Below are 24112 nucleotides of genomic sequence, written 5' to 3'. Positions count from 1 at the left end.
AGCTTGGGGAGCAAGATAGGGGCCAGTGTATGTAAAGGGACGGGGCAGGAAGCAGAATTAGGCAGAGGCGGCAGTTAAACTGTGATGCAGGCCCAATGAAGCCAACGCAGCAGAGAGCACTGGAGTGTGAATACTACCTGTCAGAGTATCTGATACCACGCCAGAGTGGTGAGGCATTAAATCTCTCCCTTGCTCAGTCACAGGGTGTGGACAGTCTTGGGAAGGTTATTACCTAAGGGAATGTCCCCCTCATTCACGTTTGATTCCCAAAGTCTAGGAATAAGTCTTCTCAAGTGAGGTCCAAGTGATCTCAGATGACCTCGGCCTGCAGCAGCTTGAAGTTGGGCCTTGTTCCCTGGCTGGACATTGAGGTTGGGGAGAGGCAGTGAGAGCACCAAATCCTAGCTGCCAGACCAGTGGTCAGTGACAAGGCCCTGGCTCTTTGGCTTTGCAGAAAAAGAACTTCCATAAAGACAGAAAGTAGTGAAACAAGTGTTTATTAGGAGGAAAAAAAGAGTACATATGTACAGACACATGGACTCAGAGTCCCAGAGTCACGCCCTCGTGGTAGTATGATCACTTATATGAAGCATTTTTTTCTGGGTTTCCTTTGGCCAATCATTTTGATTTCCCTGGCTCAGAGTCCATCATTGGTGTATCTTAGGATCCTCTTATGTGTTCACACACGTCTCTGAGGCGGGGCAGAGTCTACTTGAGGTGTAGAGGTAGTTAGCATCATCCCTTTTGACCTCCAAGGAGCCTTTCTGTGCATGTGTAGTCAGGGAGGTCACCTTCAAAAGTGAGAAATAAATGGTCTCTTCTCTTTGGGCAGAGCCCAGACTCCTCCCTCAATCGTTCTCCTATTTTCATCTTGCAGTATCTACCCTGGGTTGGGCCCTCTTGCCTCACAAAGATAGCTTCACATTCCTTGTGAAGCTTGTGGTTCAGTTCTGTTCAGTCGCTCAGTCGTGTCCGACTCTTTGCGACCCCATGGACTGCAGCACACCAGGCTTCCCTGGCCATCACCAATTCCCGGAGCTTGCTCAGACTCATGTCCATCGAGTCAGTGATGCCATCCGACATGAAGCTTGTAGAACTGACAGCAAACCTGGAGGTGCATATGCATGTGTACATTTTTCTGGGGAGAGGGTGCCAGGAATTCTCCACCTCCCAGATGGCGAAGAACCACTGGGTGGACAATGTCTGGCATATGGGCAACTTGGCATCGATCTCCTGCATCAGTATGTTACCTGGAGTGGGGAGGGGAAGGGTACCTCGTGCTGAAGGGGACAGGAAATGTAAAGGCCTGGCTACTGGGGGGTGGAGATTGGGATTAGTTAAGTAATAGGGCTGTGTGGTAAACCAGTAGAAGCTAAGTTTGCTCAGAGAGGAAGATACAGTCTAGGGAAAAACACAGTTGAAGCAGTAAGCTAGCATGAAATATGAAAAGCCTTGTCTGCCCTGAACCACTTCTGTTCTGATGCAGTGAGGAGCTGAGGAGGTTTTTTGGCCAGGGAATGACAGGGTAAACTTCAGGTAAGTTTTCTAACAGCGTGTAAAAGCTTATCAGATGAGGAAACAGAAAGACCATTTGTTTGGGGGATTATCAGTTACCTTAAGAAATTTAATAGAACTTGGTGGGCTTGAGTGGAGTCCATGTTCAGGTCTGTCAAGGTTTACCAAGAGGGTCTACCAGGAGAGTTTATCAGGAGCGCTGTTCTATAACAAACCACCTCTTCCTGAAGCTGCTTTGATGCAGATTGACTCTAAGTTAGCTCCTCTTCTGCAGCCAGAGTGCTAGAAGTCACAAGTGAAATAAACATGGTCCCATTACCAAACCCTGAATCTTGGACATTCCAATAAGGCCAGTGCAGTGATGAGCACCCTGTTCAATTAATGCCTTCACTGCCTCTTGCCTAGACCACTGTAATTTTCTCCTGTTCTCCTTGCTTCCATTCTCTCCCAACACAAATTCATCCATCCCAAATAGATTTTCTAAAACAAATCTGATCATGTCACTGCCGAGCGTAAAATTGTTCCATGGTTCCCCATCCCCATCTAGAAAAAGCCTATAGCATAGAGTAAACAGACTTTTGAGCCTTGCCCCAGCCTCCTTCCCTACTCCTTTTACAGGTCTTCTGCCCCAGTTAGGCCCCATCATCCTGATCCCAATTTTGTTCCTGTCACTAATCTTTCCACCTATCGTGTACATGGTCCATCCTCCCCATTCTAGGCTTCCTCCTAGCTTGGGAGTGCCTGCAGAGGAGGATTGCTATCAGGTTAGCTGGGCAGTGAGGTTCCTGCGACAGAGTAGGGGTATGCTTATTGTTTACAAATTTTTAATTTGACAAATTTCAAACATACAGAAATGACAAGTTATATAGTGGATACCTGAATACCGTCCACCAAGAGTGAATAGGTCAAAAACATAAGCATCGCCTTTAAGGCAACCCACTCCAGTACCCTTGCCTGGAAAATCCCATGGACGGAGGAGCGTGGTAGGTTACAGTCCATGGGGTCTCAAAGAGTTGGACAGGACTGAGTGAATTCACTTAACTCCTAATTGTTATATTCATTAACAATTCCTTTAGGTTCTTCCTTCAGAATATATTCAGAATCCAAACACATCTCACCACCTCCTCTGCTGTTCTCTGATCCAATCCAATCCAGCATCTCTGACTTTGACCTTTAGCCTCCTCAAGTCTCCCTGCTTCTTAGTCTATTCTCAACTGGCAGTAAGAGGGATTCTGTTAGTTCACAAGTCAGACTATGTCACTCCTCTGCTCAGAACCTCAGAATGGCTCCCATCGTCTTCAAAGGAGGGGCTGATGTCCTTACAGTGGCACACAAAGCCCCGCTTGATATGTCACCATTGGCATCATGTCGGCCTCAGTAGTCGCTCAAACAGTCCAGACACAGCCCATCTCAGGGACTTTGCAGTCTTCTGCCTGGAAGACCCCTCCCTCCCCCCACCCCCACCCTGGTCCCCCCTATATCTATGGACAGAACTCACCTCTTCAATTTCTCAGGTCTTGAATCCAGTCACTTTCTCCGTGAAACCGTCCTTCACTCACCTAATTAAAACTGCAGGTTACTTGCTCCCCCATCCCCCCGCCCCCAATACTAATCTTTATCCTCTTTCCAGATTTAATTTTATTCATAGTGGTTCTCACCACTTGATACACTAAGCATTTTTCACTAACTTTGCTACGGTCTGGAAGTTCCACAGGAACAAGGACTCGTGTGCTGTGCCTCCAGCGCCTGAAAGGGTGCTTTGTCACACAGCAGAGAGCAGTCGCCTTCAGCGGAGTGGGTAGAGGAACGGGAATTTAAGGGAGGAAACAGGTGAGTCCACGAAGTTTCTGGAGGAGTAAATCCCCCGCGCCACCAACCGCCACTTCAAAATACCGCCCAGAAGGCGTCGGGGCCAGCCCCTCTCCCGCAAGCCACGCCCATCGAGGAGGAGCTATGGCCGGAAGCAGCGCCGCCGGCGGAAGCCGGGGCCGGGTGGGCGGTCTAGGCCCTCCTCCCGACCTGCCCCGGGCTCAGGCCCCGCCCGCCCGAAAGTGGGTGAAAGGTCGGCGGCGCCGGCGCGGCTGCTGGAGCAGTGGAGTGGAGCCGGCCGGGAAACCACAGGCACTGTGACGGACGGACTGACCATGGCAGACGAGGTGAAGCCCATTAGCCCGCTCAAGAACCTGCTCGCCGGCGGCTTTGGAGGCATGTGCCTGGTGTTCGTGGGACACCCGCTGGACACTGTCAAGGTGCGAGGAGGCTGGGGCGCGCGGGCTGGAGGGAGGAGGCCAGACCTCCTTGTGTGGAGGTCAGGGACTGAAGTGGAGCCCCGGGGAGCTTCCGTGAGAATCTAGGGAATCTCACTCTCGACCCTTTAGGTTGTGGCGGAAACTGTTCCTGCGCCCCAAGGAGCTAGACGGCGCAGAGTGAAAATCTAATCGCCCACCGAAGACTCTTGATTTTAAAAAAGTTCTCTGTCCGGCAACCTTTTCTGATCTGCCGCCCCTACTTTGGGGATGGTGAAGAAAAAGCGCCTGCTCAAAGTTCTAACTTATGCAAACCATAACATCAACAAGGTTGAAACAGATCATCTGTAAATCCCTCTTCTGGAAGAGGGCTAAAAGCAGGTTACTCTAGATATGTCTTTTTGACACATTTCTCTGGGGCCAAAGTGCTCTGGGACTGTCTCTTTTGCACCTTTCTTAACCATCTTCAGTCTGTTGCCCCATGTTAACCTCAGCGGTCTCCTGTGGGAAGCGACAGTGCCCTCAGTGACTGAGTCCCTTCCAAGGAAATCAAGTGATCAGCTTTGCCCAGGGCCAGGCTGATCCTCCCAACAACTTGGTGTGGAAGCCATGGTCATTTTGAGACTCTGGGAAGGTGGAAACTCATCAAGGCTTGTTCCCTGGTTATTCTCACATTGCACATCAACTCTTTGCCCTGCAGCACTTACAGCAAGGCCTTACTGGAGACCAAAGTCCATACCCTATGACTTAGCATTCAAAACTTCATCCTAGTTTTCTAACCTTATCTCTCTCTGCACACATTTGGAGAAAATTGACAGTTCATGACCAGGGTGAGCCTGTGGGGAGCAGACGTGAGTCTAGCAGAGTGGGAAGCCTGTGTATAGGAATTCTTGGATTGTTGAATTGGGTTTCCTCCACCAAAGCAAAGAAAATTGCTTTGGTGATGTTCTCTGAGGAAGTTTGGGCAGCAGGCTCTTTGCTACCTTTCATCTAGAAGAAGATCTGGGGTCATTTTATCACAAGACTAAGATTAAAGCCATCGGGCTGGTTTGGGCACTGTGAAACATGAAATCAGATGTTTATTCAGTAGTTGGTAAATGCCATGTGTGTTAGGGCTTCACCAACAGTAGTCATTCTAAGCAACACTGGTGTAGGGGAGAATTGTCTGGCCTCTCTTTCTACTCTTGATCTTGTTAGTTCTAGTTATCTGGGGCCTCTCTTTAAAAATCCTGTTGCTCCCTAATACAAGTGTTGCTCCTACCTCCGTATCCTTTTGCCCTTCCTCCCCGTCAGATGTCACTCCCAGGAAGAGAAGGATGATCTGTGTACTGAAATGTAAATGACTGAAAATGCTCACTAACTTTTTTTAAGCCTTTATCTTTTAAAAATCAATTAATTAATTTTACTTTTGACTGTGCTGAGTCTGTTGCTTTGTGTGGGTTTCTCTAGGTGCAGCGAGTGGGGGCTACTCCCTGGTTGCAGTGCACAGGCTTCTTATAGCAGAGGCTCCTCTTGTTGCAGAGCACAGACTCTCGGGCATGCAGGCTTCACTAGTTGCAGCACCCAGGCTCAGTAGCTGTGGCACTTGGGCTTAGTTGCTCCATGGCATGTGGGAACTTCCTTTACCAGGGATCGAACTGTCATCTGTTGCATTGCAAAGTGGATTCTTAACCACTGGACCACCAGGGAAGCCCTCACTGCATTTTTAATAATCAGAAAGTCTCCTTTTGATTTAAACCAAAACCACAAATTGCTGACTACTGTCCTTTTGACCTCAGGGAGCAAGGTGGGCTCTGGTCAAAGCTTGGCCACGAGACACTTTCAGAGACCCAAGACAACTAACAGTGGTCTGGAAAGCCAGGAGCTGCAGCTCTTCAGCTTGGAAAGATTTTACGGCAGGTGGTGAAGGGCTGGCTGAGTTCTAACTGGAGAATTAGGGAGACCCAGATATTCCAGGCAGAGGGAAGGAAGGAGTGAAGGTGGATATAGGCTTGGCAGTGGGAACCAGGCTGTAAAAGAAGACCAGCCATGGAAGACTTTAATGTTCTTGCTGGGCCTAAATGATGGATGTCATGATGAGACAGGTATGGGTTTATACAAAATCACAAGAAAGGTATCAGTCAGAAGTTTTGGTCCATCTCTCTCTCTTTCTGCTAACTTGAGGAGTTTGTGCCTGACCATGGCGAATCTGAAGGCCAAGTAAGGGATATTGCATGTAAAGCAGTGGAAACCTCTGGACATGTCTACTGTTATGTTCCATAAACTCCTCAGCTTTGCATGTCACCTCCATTGGCTTAGAGCGCAGGACTAACAAAAGCCCTAACAAAATCAAGAATGAAAAATTTGTTAGGTTGGTGCAAGAGTAATTGTGGTTTCGGACCCTGAATTTTAAATCATTATATCTAGGTTCAAACACATCTTTATTAATCAAAATAAGAACCATTACAAGCAACACATTTTTGCCAATGAGAAATCAGTTTGTTGATTTCTGTAGCATAAAAAGCTATGCTTCAGGATTCGATGAACTCTTGAAAAGCATTTTCTGCATCCTGCTGATTGTGAAAGCATTTTCCCTGCATAAAGTTGTTGAGTTGCTTGAAGAAGTGGTAGTCGGTTGGCAAGAGGTCACGTGAATATGGCCAATGAGGCAAAATTTTGTAGCCCTATTCATTCAATTTTTGAAGTTTTGTTTGTGCAATGTGCAGTCAGGCGTTGTCGCAGAGAATTGGTCCCTTTCTTTTGACCAATGTAGGCTGCTGGTATTGCAGTTTTCAGTGCATTTCATTGATTTGCTGAGAATACTTCTCATATATAATGATTTCACCAGGATTCAGAAAGCTGTAGTGGATCAGACCAGCAGCAGACCACCAAACAGTGACCATCACCCTTTCTTTGGTGTAAGTTTGGCTTTGGGAAATGCTTTAGAACTTCTCAGTCCAGCCACTGAGCTGGTCATCACCAGTTGTATGCTATCCACTTTTTGTCGCATGTCACAATCCAATCGAGAAATGGTTTGTTGTTGTTGCATAGGATAAGTAAAGACAGCACTTCAAAATGATGATTTTTTTTTAATTTGAGATCAGCTCATGAGCCACCCACTTATTGAGCTTTTTCAACTTTTCAATTTGCTTCAGTTGCTGAACAACTGTAGGACGGTTGACCTTGCGTTCTTGAGAAACTCCTCATGTTGTTGTAAGAGGATCAGCTTTGATGACCCTCTCAATTCAGTTCAGTACAGTTCAGTTGGTCAGTTGTGTACGACTCTTTGTGACCCCATGGACTGCAGCATGGCAAGCTTTCCTGTCCAACACCAATTCCCAGAGCTTGTTCAAACTCATGTCTGTTGAGTTGGTGATGCCATCCAACCATCTCATCCTCTGTCGTCCCCTTCTCCTTCTGCCTTCAATCTTTCCCAGCATCAGGGTCTTTTCCAATAAGTTGGTTCTTCGCATCCAGTGGCCAAGGTATTGTAACTTCAGCTTCACCATCAGTCCTTCCAGTGAATATTCAGGACTGATTTCCTTGAGGATTGACTGGCTTGATCTCCTTGCTGTCCAAGAGACTCTCAAGAACCTTCTCCAACACCACAGATCGGAAGCATCAATTCTTGAGCGCTCAAATCCTCTCAGTTGGTTGTTGTCAATTTCCGATGGTTGGCCACTGTGCTCCTCATCTTCAAGGCTCTCGTCTTCTTTGCAGAGCTTCTTGAACCACCACTGCACTGTGTGTTCGTTAGCAGTTCCTGGACCAAATGCAGTGTTGGTGTTGTGATTTGTCTTAGCTGCTTTATGACCCATATTGAACTAGTATAAGAAAATCACTCGAATTTGCTTTTTGTCTAACATCTTTTGCATAGTCTAGGATTACATATAAAGTTATGACCAACCTTGATAATATATTAAAAAGCAGAGACATTACTTTGCCAACAAAGGTCCGTCTAGTCAAGGCTATCGTTTTTCCCGTGGTCATGTATGGATGTGAGAGTTGGACTGTGAAGAAAGCTGATCGCCGAAGAATTGATGCTTTTGAACTGTGGTGTTGGAGAAGACTCTTGAGAGTCCCTTGTACCGCACGGAGATCCAACCAGTCCATTCTAAGGGAGATCGATCCTGGGTGTTCATTGAAAGGATTGATGCTAAAGCTGAAACTGCAATACTTTGGCCACCTCATGCGACGAGTTGACTCACTGGAAAAGACTCTGATGCTGGGAAAGGTTGGGGGAGGGAGGAGAAGGGGACGACCGAGAATGAGATGGCTGGATGGCATCACTGACTCTGTGGACATGAGTTTGAGTGAACTCCGGGAGTTGGTGATGGACAGGGAGGCCTGGCGTGCTGTGATTCATGGGGTCACGGAGAGTCGGACACGACTGAGCGACTGAACTGAACTGAAACAGCAAGGAACACTTCGTTAGCAAAAAACATAAAGCAACAAATGTACATTAAATATGTGTAACATAATCACATTTAAGGATGTATTCCAAAACAAAAAAATTTAAAAAGATTAATGTATTTCAATATCAAATGGCAAAGTTCAACAGTGTAAAACCAGAATTACTTTTGAACCAACCTAAATAAGTAGAGGAACAGCATGATGAAAATTGGAAAGGTTAGTATGATAGCAGACTGAGAAGGATCAGGAAGTGGAGCGCAGAGCAGAAAAAAGACTGCAGAAATGTAATGACTGGCTGCATCAGTTATCTCGCAATGCAGCAACTCACCCCAAAACTTAGTGGCTGAAAACAACAACAATAGGGGCTTCTCTGGCAGTCCAGTGGTTGCAACTCCATGTTTCAAGGGGGCATGGGTTTGAGCTCGATCCATAGTTGGTTAACTAGGATCCTGCATGCCACACAGTGCAGCCAAAACAACAACAACAACACTCATTAACTCTCTTGATCTTTGTGAGACAGGATTTGGGGAGCAGCTTAGGTGAGTAGTCTGGCTCAAGGATTTCTTGTGAAGTTGCAGATGATATCTGGGATCCAGAATATATAAAAGAACTCTTACAAGTCAATAACACAAAAGACAGCCCAATTTAAGAATAAGCAAAGCCTCCTTCTACCCTTCTCCCCAGCTGGCCACTCGGGAGGGAGGCAGAGATGGCAGATGAGATCACCAAGGCTCAGGTCACCTGGCCTGGAAGCGATACAGTCTTCAGGAAAATGATTCACAAGGAAATCCCAGCCAAAATCATTTATGAGGATGACCAGTGTTTTGCTTTCCATGACATTTCCCCTCAAAAACCAACACATTTTCTGGTGATACTCAAGAAACATATATCCCAGATTTCTGCAGCAGCAGTAGATGATGAAATTCTTCTTGGGCATTTGATGATTGTTGGCAAGAAATGTGCTGCTGATCTGGGCCTGAAGAAGTGTTATCAAATGGTGGTGAATGAAGGTTCAGATGGGGGCCAGTCTGTATCATGTTCATCTCCATGTTCTTGAAGGTCAGCAGATGAACTGGCTTCCTGGTTAAGCATGCTGTAGGGATAACTTTGCCTACCGTCTGCAGTGATCAGGTTTGCAAGTTCCAATATGCTAAACAATTTTTTTTTTTTTTGCCTGTGTATGGAGATATTGCAAAAATAATGTAAAAAACCCATATATAATAAAAGACATTGTTGCATGCTCTGAAAAAAAAGTACTTAAATATATATTTCTCCAAAGAAGATATATAATTGGAAAAAAACCATGAAAAAAATGTTCAGTGTCACTAATCATTAGGAAAATGCAAATAAAAAATATAATGAGTTACCACTTCATACCCAATAGAATGGCTACTATCAATAAAACAAAATAACAAGGGTCAGGGAGGATGCAGAGACTCTGGAACCCTTGTGCTCTATTGTTGGGAATGTTAAATTGTACAGCCACTGTGGAAAACAGTATACCAGTATCTCAAAAAAGTAAAAATAGAATTGCCATATGATGCAGCAATTCTATCTGGATATTTACCCCAAAGAATTGAAAGCAGATCTTGAAGAGACTCTGTTACACCCTGTTCCTAGCAGCATTATTCACAATAGCTGAAACATGGGAGCAACCCAAATGTCCACACAAATGGAAGAACGAATAAGCAAAATGTGGCCTATACATATAATAGAATATTATTCAGCCTTAAAAAGAAGGAAATTCTGATACTTGCAACCACATGGATAAATGTTGAAACCATTAGGCTCAGTGAACTAAGTAATTCATAAAAAGACATGTACTTTATGATCCTACTTATAAGAGGTATTTCGAGTACAGAATATCTTAGAGACAGAAAGTAGACTGGTTGCCAGGGTCTGGATGTAGGGTGAATGGGAAGTTATTGTTTAGTGGGAGAAGATAAAAGAATTGTGGATGATGGTGATGGTTGTACAACATTTTGAATGTATTTAACATCACTGAAAAGTGAAAGTTAAAGTCGCTCAGTTGTGTCTGACTCTTTGTGACCCCATGGACTATACAGTCCATGGAATTCTCCAGGCCAGAATACTGGAGTGGGTGGCCTTTTCCTTCTCCAGGGAATCTTCCCAACCCAGGTCTCCCGCATTGCAGGCAGATTCTTTACCAGCTGAGTCACCAGGGAAACCCAATATCATTGAACTATGTACTTAAAAATGATCGAGATGGTAAGTTTTATGTGTATTTTATGACAGAAAAAAAATTGGGAAGGAAAACATGGGCAAAGAATCTGAATAGATATTTTTCCAAAGAAGATACACAAATGCCCAATAAACTCATGAAAAATGTTCAACATCATTATCCATCATGAAAACATAAATCAAAATCCCAGTGAGATACCACCTAATATCCACTTAACACCTGCTGTAATTAAAAAAAAAGAAGGTAGATGACAGTCAGTGTTGGCAAGGATGTGGAGAAGCTGGAATACTCATAAACTGCTGGTGGGAATGTAAATGGTGCAACCTCTTTGGGAAACAGTCTGGCAGTTCCTCAAAAGGTTGAATAAACATAGAGTTAACATATGACCTAGCAGTTCTCCTGTTGTGGTTAATTTTAAGTGTCAGCTGAGCCATGGGTGTCCAGATATTGGTCAAAACATTATTCTGGGTATATCTGTGATGATGTTTTTGGAGGTGGGCTGCAGTCCATGGGGTCGCTAAGAGTCGGACATGACTGAGCGACTTCACTTTCACTTTTCACTTTCATGCATTGGAGAAGGAAATGGCAACCCACTCCAGTGTTCTTCCCTGGAGAATCCCAGGGACAGGAGAGCCTGGTGGGCTGCTGTCTATGGGGTCACACAGAGTCGGACACAACTGAAGTGACTTAGCAGCACCAGCAGCATTTAAGGTATGCGTCGAGTTGACTCACTGGAAAAGAGTCTGATGCTAGGAAGAATTGGGGGTGGGAGGAGACGGGGACGACAGAGAATGAGATGGCTGGATGACATCACCGACTCGATGGACATGAGTTTGAGTGAACTCCGGGAGTTGGTGATGGACAGGGAGGCCTGGTGTGCTGTGATTCATGGGGTCGCAAAGAGTCGGACATGACTGAGCGACTGAACTGAACTGAAGTAAAGCAGATTGCCCTCCCTAATGTGGGTGGCCCTCATCTAGTCAGTTGAAGGCCTTAATAGAATAAAAGGCCAAAACTCCTCCCTCTTGACTGATTGAGCTGGGATGTTGCTCTTTCCCTGCCTTTGAACTCTAACTGAAATGTTGGCTCTTCTTGGGTCTTGAGCCAGCCAACTTTTGAACTTTGACTTAGACTAAGCTCTCCTGGTTCTCTGGTCTTAACACTTGAAATAGAACTATCTCATTGACTTTCCTGGGTCTCCAGCTTGCTGACTGCAGGTCTTGCAGTTTGTCTGTCTCCATAATTGTATGAGTCAATTCTTTATAACAAACAAATAAATAACTCTCCATAGCCTATTGGTTCTGTTTCTCTGGAGACTCTTGACCCATACAACACCCGAGAGAACTAAACACATATGTCCACGCAAAAACCTATACACAAAAGTTTGAAGCACCATCATTCATAATAAAAGTGGAAAAAATGCAATTTGTCATTATCTGATGAGCAGACAAACAGAACATAGTTTATTTGTATAGTAGAATATTATTTACCAATAAAAAGAATTAACTGATACATTCTGCAACATAGGTGAACTTTGAACACTTTATGCTAAGTAAAAGAAACCAGGTATGGAAAACCACATACTGCATGATTTCATTTATATGAAATGTAGAGAATAGGAAAATTCATGGAGGCAGAAGGTAGCTTAGTATTTGCCAGTGGCCGAGAGAAGAGAAGAATGACTACTAGTGGGTGTGGTGTTTCTTTTGGGGGTGATGAAAATGTTCTCAAATTGATTATAATGAAGGCTGCACAACTCTGCAACTGCTAAAAACCCTCTAACTGTATAAAATGGGTGAATTTTATGATATATGAGTTATATCATAATAAAGCTGTTTGTTTGTTTGTTTTTTAAGGAAAAAAAAAACCCAATAGTGAATCAAAAACCCTCCCTTCCAGTCAAAAACAACAAAAAGATGTTGGGCAGGACTGTACTGATCTAAAGAATTGACTTCCATGTGGTTCATTCACATGCTGGCAGTTAGTTCTGGCTGTTGTCAGGAGGCCTTGTTTTCTCTACACATGGCCTCTTCAGGCTGTGTAAGTATCCTCATAGCATAGTGACAGACTCCCCAAAGCAAATAACCTGATATGGATACAGGCAGAAGCTGACCTTTCTGTCACCTAGCCTTGGAAGTCACATAGTATCAATATTATCACATTCCGTTAGATAGAAGTGAGTGACTCAGTCTGGATCACATCCAAGGGGAGGGGATTTAGGGTTTAACTTCTGAAGGGCAAGAGTATCAAAGAGTTAGTGGGCATTTTTTGAAAACTACCACACTGGCTAAGAATGGGCAAGCACTTTGCCTGGAGGAAGACTTCAGATGGCGAGAGGAAGAAATTAGGATCCTGGAAGCATCTTGAAAGAACTTTCCATTAGCCTTGGTGCCCACATGAATAAGAGAAGAAACACAGGAAGTAGTTGGATGCTAGAATTTCAAATCCCGAGAAACAGGGTAGACTGGTGGCTCTGGGACAAATGGGACATTCATTGAAAGGATGAGATTTTGGAGGTGATTTGAGTAGGGAGAGCTTCCCCAGGCAGTGAAATATTGCCCAAAAGGTGAGGTGAGAAGGTCTGAAGATGGCTGAGTAAAAGTCATCACTGAACATAAGCTGAAGCCCTGGAACGTGTTTTCTGAAAGGGACAGTGGAACACCTGGGTAGGCTACTTAGCCTTGGAGGGCACCTGCAGTAGAAAAGGAGACAAAGGAGGGAGTGCTAAGGGGGGATGTTTAAAGAGAGACAGGTGGAAGCATTGGATCCACCGAAAGGTGGAGAAGGATGAGGACCAAGGAAAGCAGGATATTAAATCCACCACATTCCAAAATATCTTTGTCGAGCACGTAACCTAACCCCCAACAAAGCACTTCAGGTGAGTGTGGAGAGTGCCTAGAATTGAGCTGAGCTTTGCATCAGCCAGGTCTAGTTACTGGCACATCACTGGACCTCAGTGAACCCAGTCTCCTCATTTGCAAACTGGCCATACCTATTCCATTTGGTCACCATGGGATCTGTTAGATAAGAAATAAATAGCAAAAGTAAGTGGCTGAGGAAATCAGAGGAACTGTCTCGCTCTTCAAAAGCATGCTACTGATGACTTGTGAGTACAAGGCTGGAATAAACTGGAGGAAAGAGAAGTCTGAATGCAGCAGATAGGGGAATGCTGAAGACGTGCACACAGGTGCTGCTTTCTCTGTTGAGATTTTGGCAGATGGTCAGGCCGTTGCCTCCGACAGGCAGTTCTGCTTCTGGGAAATGACTGTGTTTTAACTTCTGGTTTTAGGTCCGACTGCAGACGCAGCCCCCAAGTTTGCCTGGACAGCCTCCTATGTATTCTGGCACCTTTGACTGTTTCCGGAAGACTCTGATGAGAGAGGTATGGAATCGTGGTGCTGGGCATTTCTCTCATTCAGAAGAACACATTTTCAGAGGGTTGGCGTGTTACTTCTCTGGGGGACTGGGGGACCGCATGGTTCTGCAGGCGATCCCGCCTGCATGCCTGGCTCTCTCACCCACATGTCATCCTATGTCCTTCTGTCATCATTGCTCTGGAATGTTTGAGAGTTCCAGTTACTGTTTTATGTGGATGAATGAAGCTAATAAAATGGTTGCTTCTCTCTTGGAAGGCAGAATTTAGACCACAGGGAATTCACGAGGAATAATTGGGGACATGAAATAAAAGAAAATGCAAAGCTGGTTCAGTCTGTTTGACAGGGATCAGTATCAGACATTCACGTAAAATTTGGAGGAAAGATCAGCCTGTCTGAGGAAAAAAGAGAGTGAAAGACAGAGTCTTCAAACCCATAGACAAGGAAACTAAATTGGTGTGAGGTTATTGAATTGTATAGTCATTTTTCAGGTATTTCTTAGAGTGAAAACATGGGATTTTAAAAAAGTTTTAATGACTAGCGATGCTTATTACTGACTTCATTAGCACATAGGTAACAACACCTTGTTAAGAACTTTTCCTTCATTGCGTAAAATATAACTCTAATGTAAATAAATATTAAATATATAGTCTTTATTAAATATACAGAAGTAAGAAGCAGGTATCACCCAGACAAAGAGGGGATGCTGGTAAGTGATGGACTCAGTCTAGGAGGAGAAGCTGTTCTCAGGGCTCCTGCAGGACCCAGGTATGGGAGGAAGATTTTGAAGTGGAGTCTACCCAATCATCCATGCTGGAGATGGTGCCGTCTTTTCTTCTGTAAGGCTGTGTTTCTCTCATCGACCCAAATGGAGTCTGATCAGTGTCCAGTGGAGGTTTTGAGCTTCCAGTCTGCCAAGAGTTCTCTGCCCTTACAGAAAGACAGGATTATATGCCCCTTGGTCAGCAAATATTATTGAGCACCTGTTTAGTGCCTCTGCATTGTGCTGGGTGCTGGAGGCTTGGTGAGAATGGCTTGTATAAACCCAACTCCCTGCAGTGTCGAAGAGGCTTCCTCAGTCCATATTTGTGCTTGTCTCTAGGTTTTGCTGTGCCAGATTGAGCTCACTTTCTGGTACTAACTGGACGGGTCTTGGTTGTACTGCATGGAACTGGGTGGGCCAGACCATGGAAGGAAGGCTGGAGGAGTTGTTGGTCCTCCGGCCTTGGGCATCCTTCTCAGCCAGGTGGGAAGCTATGGGAGGGCCTTTGGGAGGGTTTTGTCCCGAGTGGCTTTTGCAGATCCTTCTCAGAACCTTCTCTTCCTATTCACCCTTCCCTCTTTACCTTCTCTGCACACTGCCCTTGGAGAGTCTGCTTATAGTCTGTAGCAATGTTAGACCTTTGCAGGATCTGGGAGGAGTGCTGGCAAGTACAGTTGTGCCCTTTAGTTCTGGAAAGAAGATGGGTTGTGAGTGCCCAGAGTCTGCAGTGAGGCAGGTTCTCCAGCCTAGGTCTGTGGACCCTCCCCTGTGTGTAGCTTCCCCCTCCCCTGCCCATTTCTCCTGCTACTTCCTGTAGGGAGCAACTGTAACATGTTCTTAAAAATTAGCCTTTATTTTGTATTCAAATGATACAAGCACTTAGTTTGTTACTGAAGGACTTGTAACAAAGTAGACACCCACCCAATCCTCTAGAAGTTGCTACTTTCTACTTTCTCAATTGCTGTTTTTCCTCCTCCCTTTATGGGAACTTCTCCCACCAAGGATTGCACCCCTGCCCCCTACAGTGAAAGTTGAGAGTCTTAACCACTGAACCATCAAGGAAGTCCCTCAGCTCTCTCAGTTATTAATGCTGTTTTCTACCGAGCTGCATGCACGTATTTTATTTGTTTAAAACTGTTTTAGCTATCTGTTTGTGGTAGATGGTTTTAACTCTTGCATTCCTTAGCTCCTCTTTCTGCTCTGCCCAATAATTTTCATCATCCTTTGTATTTTAATACAGTTCACTGTTTTCATGATTACAACTTTATGTATTTTATTTCTCTGTTAACAAAGTAACATCCTTCAGGGCCCATTTCATTACTTGTACAGCTTTTTGTTTTTCTTGAGGTTGGGTGAACAATTGTCAGTTTCTTTTGCTTATGTCTCTTTGAATCTCTGCCTCTGTCATCCTGTGTCCTAAATGTGCTGTAGAATACCTTTTTGTTTGGTTTTTCACACTGCCTGACTGTTATCATCTGTTGTTCCAATGTTTGTTGTTTGCTTTGTTTTTCTTAGAAAACAAATAAACCTCTCCTGGAGTCCTGGGTCTCATACTCCCATGTTGACTGGCTTCTTCCCAGGCCCGCTGTACCCAACACCTTCCTGGGAACACCCCTCCCCTCTCCTGGGCCAAACCCTTGGTCTCTGGGTCCCAGATCTTCCTTGTCCTTGTTGTACTAACTTGTTGGATTGTCTATTTGTCTGTCTGTTTATTGGCTACTACATAGCTGGTTTCATTATGTAAATGTGCTAGCGAAAATTGATGTTCAGTCTTGCTATTGTTTTTAACAATAAGAATCTTATGTCTTTTTTGGGAGGGGGCATACTGGGTGGCTTGAGTGATCTCAGTTCCCCAACCTAGGACTGAACCCAGGCCACCACCGTGAAAGCCCAGAATGCTAACCACTAGGCCACTAGGGAACTCCCCTCAGATCCTAATACTTGGGAAATACAAAAATTTCTTAAGCACCTGTATCTCACCCCCAAGCAAGTCACATTGTACATTCTGTTTTGTAGCCTGCTTTTTTATCCCCCCCAATTTAGTAATCTGTTCTCGTATTACAATGTGATTGTATGACTGTGTGATAGTCCAATACGGATTTAATCTATTTGGAGATGTTCCAAAATGTGGTGTTTAATAAATGCCTGGTGTCATTCTTTTTTATATCTTTGCATGTTCCCTTAGAATATGTTTCTAGATAGGTAGTTTTCTGATGGAGGTGTAAGCTACATGTTGCCAGTTTGCCTTCCAGAACGGAAGCTGTTTTCAGTTTCTCCAGCAGTATATAAGAAGACAACCATTTCTGATAAGTATGAGAAGGTTCTTCCTTTTAAAGCTCTCCTTGCTTGGGGAAAGGAGGCCACAGGTCAGAGGACACGCTGCTCCCCTGCTTCAGTGATGTAGACGTTGGTAATGTCTGTTAACAGCTTCCCCTCCTCTGCTTCCTTGCAGGGCATCAGGGGTCTATATCGGGGCATGGCTGCCCCCATCATCGGGGTCACCCCCATGTTTGCCGTCTGCTTCTTTGGGTTTGGTTTGGGGAAGAAACTGCAACAGAAACACCCAGAGGATGTGCTCAGGTGAGTCCTTTCTTACCAGCCCGGAGTACTCGATGCTGTTCCACCGGTGGTTACAGGAAACAGCTGTCAGACCGGCAATGGCTGTCCTCTTCTCCACAGCAGGGAGGTCCTTGGGTTTCCTTTGTCCTGTGGACCAATAGGGGAAAAGATAAAACCCAAAGCCCTCCCCCAACCCCCTTACTAGATTGTCGTCGTTTCTTACGTGAAGGAGTCTTGCTTACTGGGGATATTAGTAACACCAGCCCCACAGCACTGGGAGGTCCGAACGCTGAAATGTGTGTCAGATACCACGAAGATACCTGGTGCGACAGTAATGACAGCAGCAGCCTTGTTTCTCGTCCCCTGGATGGGAGAGGGGACAGTTTCAGCTTCTGTCTGCCTTCATTTTTGTAACATGACTATAATTATTTCCAAGTATTGGTGTATCTGTTTCAGTGAAAAAAATCAGTATATTTCCTTCCAGTAGACTTTCAGAAGTTGGATTTGGGTATGGAGAGGCAAATGAGGTAGAATTAGGGCTCAGAACTGACAAAGCAGTGAATGAAATGGGCTTCTTGGGATGTAGGGGCATTCTGAGTTGACACCCAGGATGACAGGGCACACTCGGTCTGGGATGACACCTCCTGGGTGGGGCTGCATACAGCACAGGACCCACAGCAGCTGGCTAGGCTTGGATTCTAGCGCTCAAGGGAGGAAGCCCAGGGTGCCCTGTGGTTGATTTCGATCACTACTTCAGGCCGCAGCAGGCTGAGTAAGGGGCGAGGCGTAAATAGAAATGCTCGTCACATGAAACTATTTCTGGAGTCCCCATGACTCTAAATGTGGCCAGCTTCTATAAAAAGCCACAGGTGGCCCCAAGTGTGATGTAGGGAGCGGGGTCCTTTGGAAGCTGTGTTTGACTATTTTTTTTAATATATATTTTTATTTATTTGGCTGCAACGAGTCTAGTTCCCTGACCAAGGATCATACTCCCTGCCTTGGGAGTGTGGCGTCTTAGCCCCTGGGCCACTAGGGAAAGCCATGTGCTTGACTATGATAGTCCAAATAGCCTATGGACACATGTCCTCTCTGAGCATCTGGACTTTCAGCTCATATGCTAGCTCACAGCAGTATCATGAACCAGGGCCATGCCCAAGAACTTTCATGGGGTGATGGCTACTGCCTCAGCCTGTGGGTTGTATTCCCTGTACCGTCACAGGGAAGTACAGTACCCTTCCTGCCTGAGCAAAGGTTCAGACACTCCGATCCCCATCCCATCATCCTGCCATATTCAAAATCCTGAATGTCAGCCCTCCACCTTCCCCTCCCCACTGTAGTATTTGGGCATAGTACAGAAAGGAACATTACCAGGACCTTGGATGGAAACTCGAGGGTCCAGGCCTCACAGATGCTTCCCTGGGGTGGAGTGAGGGGTGGCAGAATGGGCCACCCATGCAGGCTGTCTACATGGTACCCTGTGTACACACAGAGACCCTGTTCAGAGGAGAGTCCCCAGTCCCAGGAGATGGCGGTTTGTGCAGCCTAAGGTCTGGGCATCCATGGAAGAACAGATGTTGGTCTCACGAGGGGAAGTTTTGTTGCTGAAAGGGTGCCTCTCGGGGACAGCAGTGTGAACGAAACTGTGAAGGAGGCCAGGCATGAAAGCAGGTCTCTCGATGGTTGAGCAGACAGCCTGTGTGCTGGGCTTGCATGCCTGAAGTAGTTGTGTGAGGCCTGCCTGGGGTGCGTGCACGGGAAAAATAGCCATTGAGACCAGTGCCCTGCCTCGTGACCAAGCTTATATCGCTCTTGGCACTGAGACCCCTGCCCTGGGAAACTTGACATCAGGACTGGAAGTGGATGTCTCCCTATCCCCATCTGACATCTCTTCTCCAGGTTTTGGGCTCCTTGCGGCGTGGGACAATCCTGAAGGCTCGCCTTCCAGAGGCCTGGGTTTGGGAGAGGCCTGGGTTTGGGAGGGGCCTGAGGCTTAGGCAAGCAGGTGAAGTTTTTCAGCAACATGTGCTCAATTGTGGGGACTTTCTTGAAACGCTAATTAACTCTGGGCTCCATTCGTTTGAGACAAGTCTGGTAATCTAATTTCAGAAAGGAAAGGAGATGCCAGAAGCGGCACAGGCAGTGATGCTAGGAACTTCCAGATCCTCCACATACTCAGTGTGGTTCATTCTGTGAGGGCCACTGTGAGGATCCAGATCTCTGGCCACTGGAGGACTATTCCCTGCACAGAAGCCTAAGGATCCATCACAGTTGACTGGGTACCATCCCTGACGGGGCATTTCCCAGCAGCTTACAGCACATACCTCACAACTTGGCCTGTGGATATGGCCACAGTCATTCCCCTGGCCTTGACGCTGTCCTGTGTGAGTCTTGGCTTAAAATGTTATCAGGCTCTTGGTGATACAGAGGAGGGGAGATTGGAGGAGATCTGGGGTTAACCAAGGTCTGAATCCTGGATTATAGGCTGTTTCCCACAACAATCCTGAGCTTCGCAGATCAAGGCTCAGAGAGGCCTGGAAACTCATCTGTAGTCACTGCTTGGCCAGCCAGGGGAGAACTTCTCCCATGACTCAGGCCATCTAAGTGTGCCCGTGGGCCTTGTGACCAAGCTCATATTGTTCTCGGCACTGAGACCCCTGCCCTGGGAAATTTGACTTCAGAATATTACATAGAACTTGGCTTTGGTGTGAAACATAATCTACATAATCTATTTGTGCTGGACTTCTCCCAGTCTGAGTACTTATTTGATTTTTTTTCTTTGCTGGAGCTGCCTCTTTTCTGGGTGGTTAGTCACAGGTTCTTGCCTCTTGTTTTTGTTTTCAATACAGCTACCCCCAGATATTTGCAGCTGGGATGTTATCCGGAGTATTCACCACAGGAATTATGACCCCTGGAGAGCGGATCAAGTGCTTGTTACAGGTGAGGATGTGATCAGGGTTGGGGGAGATACTGTGTGGAGGCAGGCGGCTAGCTTTTCTACTGGGTATACAATTTTGTGTGGATGTGTATGTCCTTTTACCCTTTATAAAGGCTTCAGATCAGGTGTGCAAACAGTTTCAAGGTTTTCAGGAACATGGAAGCAGTTGTACTAAAGTCAAGAACCAGGACAGTGTAACAAATGAACCAAATGTCATTGCTGTGATGGGTCAACTCAGACTTCTCCACCCTTGTTAGCAGCTACTTCAGGAACTCCAGAAGGTGAGTTGTGTGCCTTCAGAGGTGGAAGGGAGGCTGCTCTTGCCCAACATCGTCTGTGTCCACCCACTGCCCAAAGGCTCAGTGCCCTTACAGTGTCTGTGCTTGTTCCCAGGCTAAGGCTGTAAGCTGGCTGCCCTCTTTACCACACAAGGCTCCCTTTAAAAACAATCAGTACTGCTTTTTTCCTCTAATGCCCAAAGCAATTTAATACATAGCCTTTGCTAGAAAATTTTTGGTAATGCAGAGAAGCAGAAAGAAAACAATGTATTTAACACCCATGCGGTAACCACGGTTACACTTTCTGTGTGAATTCTTCATCTTTTTAGTAAACATGTATATTTTTAAAAATTTATCATTTCAAATAAAATTGGGGTCACATACTGCCGTAGTTTTGTAACCAGCTTTTTTCATTTGCTGTGTCACAATATTTTTGTGTTTATTTTTCTCAGACATCATTTTCTGTGCTTTATTTCAATACTGTAAATGGCTGTAGTTTACCCAATAATCCTTTATCTGGGGATAATCCAAATTATATATCATAGTGAAGATCTTATGAATAAGTCTCTGCATGTGTTCCTGATTATTTTCTTAGGATAAATGTCTAGACTTGATATTTAAAGATCTGTACTTTTAAAAGAATTTTCAATGCATGTTGGGGTTTCCTGGTGGTTTAGTGGTAAAGAATCTGCCTGCCAATGCAAGAGACTTGGGTTCGAACCCTGGGTCAGGAAGATCCCCTGGAGGAAAAAATGGCAATCCACTCCAGTGTTCTTGCTGGGGAAATCCCCTGGACAGGAGCGTGTGGGGTCGCAGAGTCAGACACGACTGGGTGACTGAGCACACGCACATACAGTAATGTATGTTACTAAGTGGCCCACCTAGAAAGGTCTGCCACTTTCTATTCCCATCAGTAGAAGAGCTCTCACTTTCTGACAGATTCTCCAGCATCTAATTTACAGTCTCTGCTAGTGTGTTGTGTGAAAAATTTGCATTGTTTTAGTTTTTCTTGCTTTTTATTTTCGGTGAGCTTAACTACTTTGATTCATATTAGCTGTTTATAGCTATCCTTCATGAAACGCCTGTTTGTATTCTTTGCTCATTTTTCAGTTTGATTTATAAAAGCTTTAGACATGTTTTGATTTAATATTATTGTAATAATATTAAATGCGACACATGGGATCTTAGTTCTCCGACTAGGAATGGAACCTTGTGCCCCCTCCATTGTGAGTGTGGAGTCAACCACTGGACCACCAGGAAAGTCCCTGATTAAAAATAATCTTTATACAGTCTTTAGATGTTGTGCTCCTTTACAGTTATTGCAAAATATTGGTTCTATTCCCCATGTTGTGCAATACATTCTTGCGGCCTGTCTACACCCAATAGTTTATACCTCCCACTCCTCCACCCCTAAACACTTTGGACATATTAAAGTTATTAATTTCTTATCATATGTGGCAAGTCTTTTTTATGCTTTTCATTAGCCATTTAATTTTGTGCATTGTTTAAATTAAATGTTTTATTTTGAGATAATTAAAGGTTCTCAGTTGTAAGAAATAATACAAAGGGAAGAAAAGAAATAAATATACAAAGAGATCCCACATGCTGTCTACCTCTTTCTTCCACAGAGGTAACAAATTGTAAAACTGTAGTACAATATCACAACCGGAATACTGACATTGATACAGTCAAGATGCAGAACAATTCCATCTTGCCTCCGGTGCCTCATGTAGCCCTTGATTGGCCACTTTCATTTTCCTTTCCCCACACCAGTCCTTTTTTCTTTCGGCTGCCTGTGCAACATGTGGGATCTTTGTTCCCTGACCAGGGATGGAATCCACACTCCCTACATTGGAAGTTAGGAGTCTTAACCACTGAAATGCCAGGGGAGTCCCTCCACTCTAATTCTTAACCACCCCAGCAAGAACTAATCTGAACTCCATTTCTATAAATTTGTAATTTCAAAACATGTATAAATTATAATCATACAATATGTAACCTTTTCAGAATGGCTTTTTCAACTTGGCGTAAATTTTCTGGAGAGTTGTACAGATTGTGGAATGTATGAATATTTCATTCCTTTTTAGTAGTCCCACAGATCTGTTTAATTTTTTATCCATTGAAGGACATCTGGGTTGTTTCCAGTTTAGGGCTGTTATAAATAAAGTTGCTATAAACATTCATGTACAGAGATTTTTCTGGGAAAATCAATCTTCATTTCTCTGGGATAAGTGCCCAGAGGTATAATTGCTGAGTCATATGGTAGTTACATGTTTAGTTTTCTTTTTTTGTTTCTTATGGCCATGCCACATGGCATGTGTAATTTTAGCTCCCTGACCAGGGATCGAACCCATGTACCCTGCAGTGGATGTTCAAAGTCTTAACCACTGGACCTCCAAGGAAATTCCATGCATGTTTTAAGAAACTACTAATCTTTTTCTAGAGTAACTGTATCATTTTACATTCCCATGAGCAGGGTATGAATGATCCAGTTTCTGTGCATCCTAACCAACATTTGGTGTTGTCACTATTCTTAATTTTAGCCATTCTGATAGATGTGTAGTGATACCTCATTTTAATTTGTATTCCTCTAATAGCTGAAGGTGTTGAATATCTTTTCATGTGCTCATTTGCTATCAGTATATCCTATTTGGTGAAATGTTTGTTCATGTGTTTTGCCCATTTTCTAATTGGATTATTTGGGATTTTTTAAATTATTATTACTGAGTTTTGAGAGTCCTTTATTCTAGATACTATTGCTTTGTCAGATATCCGGTTTGCATATTATTTCTCCCAGTGTATAGTTTGTCTTTTCCTTCTTTCAACAGAGTCTTTAGAGCAAACATTTAAATTTTGATGAAGTCCAGTTTGTTCGTTTCTCTTTTATAGGTAGGGTTTTGGATATTTAGGACATCAGATCTTAAAGAATCTTTACCTAGCCTGAAATCCCAAAGATTTTCTTATATGCTTTTTTCTGAAAGTTTTATTTATAGTTTACCTTTTCCATGTAGGTTTGTGAGTCCATTTTGAGTTAAGTTTTGTGTCGTGTATGAGAACTAGGTCAGAGGGGTTGTTTTTACCCCCGGGGCTGTCCAGTTGCACCATACCATTTCCTGGAGACTTACCTTTATTCTACTGAATTACGTTTGCATCTCTGTTAAAAATCAGTTGAGCATATTTGTGTGGGTCTACTTCTGTGTACTCTGTTTTCTTTCATTGATTTATATATCTTTCCTTTCACTAATATTACACAATCTTGATGAGTATAGCCATAGGCTAAGTCTTGAAACTGTCTAGAATGATCCCTCCCACTTTATTCTTTAAAAAAAAAATTGTTTGGGACGTCCCTGGTGGTCTAGTGGTTAGAAACCTGCCTTCCAAGGCAGGGGATGTGGGTTCGATCCCTGGTCCAGGAACTAAGATCCCACATGCCATGGGGCAGCTAAGTCTGAAGACCACAGCTACTGAGCCCACACGCCCTGGAACCCACGCACTGCAACTGAGACCCAATGCTCTAACTAAGACTCAACATAGCAAAAAAACTGTTCTCACTGTTCTAATTTCTTTGTTATTTCCATGTTAATTTTAGGATAATTTAGAAAACTGAGAAAGTTCTTGCTGAGAGTACATTGAATCTATAGATCAACTTGGGTAGAACTAATACATTATTTTGAGTCTTCCAATACCCAGACTTGTTACACCTCTCCATTTATTTAGAATTTTAATTTCTTTCATCAGCATTGTGTAGTTTTCAGCATATAAGCTCTTAATGTGTTTTCTTACACACCTGAGTCCTTTGTAAAGTGGCGTTGTAAATGGCATTATAATTTTAATTTTGTGTCTGCAT

At 44.4% G+C, this 24112-nt stretch overlaps 1 protein-coding gene, 1 long non-coding RNA gene and 1 pseudogene across 2 annotated transcripts in view; 2 read left to right on the top strand and 1 right to left on the bottom strand.

Moving 5' to 3' along the window:
• Window positions 1–606: 606 nt before the first annotated feature.
• LOC148773986 (uncharacterized) lies at window positions 607–3101 on the bottom strand. The gene is made up of 3 exons (XR_016036233.1): window positions 3014–3101; window positions 1615–1797; window positions 607–1108 (listed from the first exon to the last, which is right to left on the bottom strand). It is a non-coding gene; the product is annotated as an uncharacterized LOC148773986 (long non-coding RNA).
• A 456-nt stretch (window positions 3102–3557) lies between these two features.
• Window positions 3558–24112, top strand: part of SLC25A20 (solute carrier family 25 member 20) — a 35899-nt gene continuing 15344 nt past the window's right edge. Inside the window, exons 1-4 of the mRNA XM_055413778.2 lie at window positions 3558–3764; window positions 13646–13738; window positions 16946–17073; window positions 19899–19989. Of these exons, the coding sequence (XP_055269753.1) occupies window positions 3660–3764; window positions 13646–13738; window positions 16946–17073; window positions 19899–19989 (417 nt within the window). The 5' untranslated portion in view covers window positions 3558–3659. The remainder of the gene's footprint in view (window positions 3765–13645; window positions 13739–16945; window positions 17074–19898; window positions 19990–24112) is intronic.
• Window positions 7911–13632, top strand: LOC148773985 (adenosine 5'-monophosphoramidase HINT1 pseudogene; annotated as a pseudogene).

Source organism: Moschus berezovskii, chromosome 24 (genome assembly GCF_049115385.1).
Source record: "Moschus berezovskii isolate FMDL1 chromosome 24, NW_MosBer_1.0, whole genome shotgun sequence".
In the NCBI taxonomy this organism is placed as follows: Eukaryota; Metazoa; Chordata; class Mammalia; order Artiodactyla; family Moschidae; genus Moschus; species Moschus berezovskii.
This window is presented reverse-complemented; position numbering and strand designations above follow the sequence as displayed.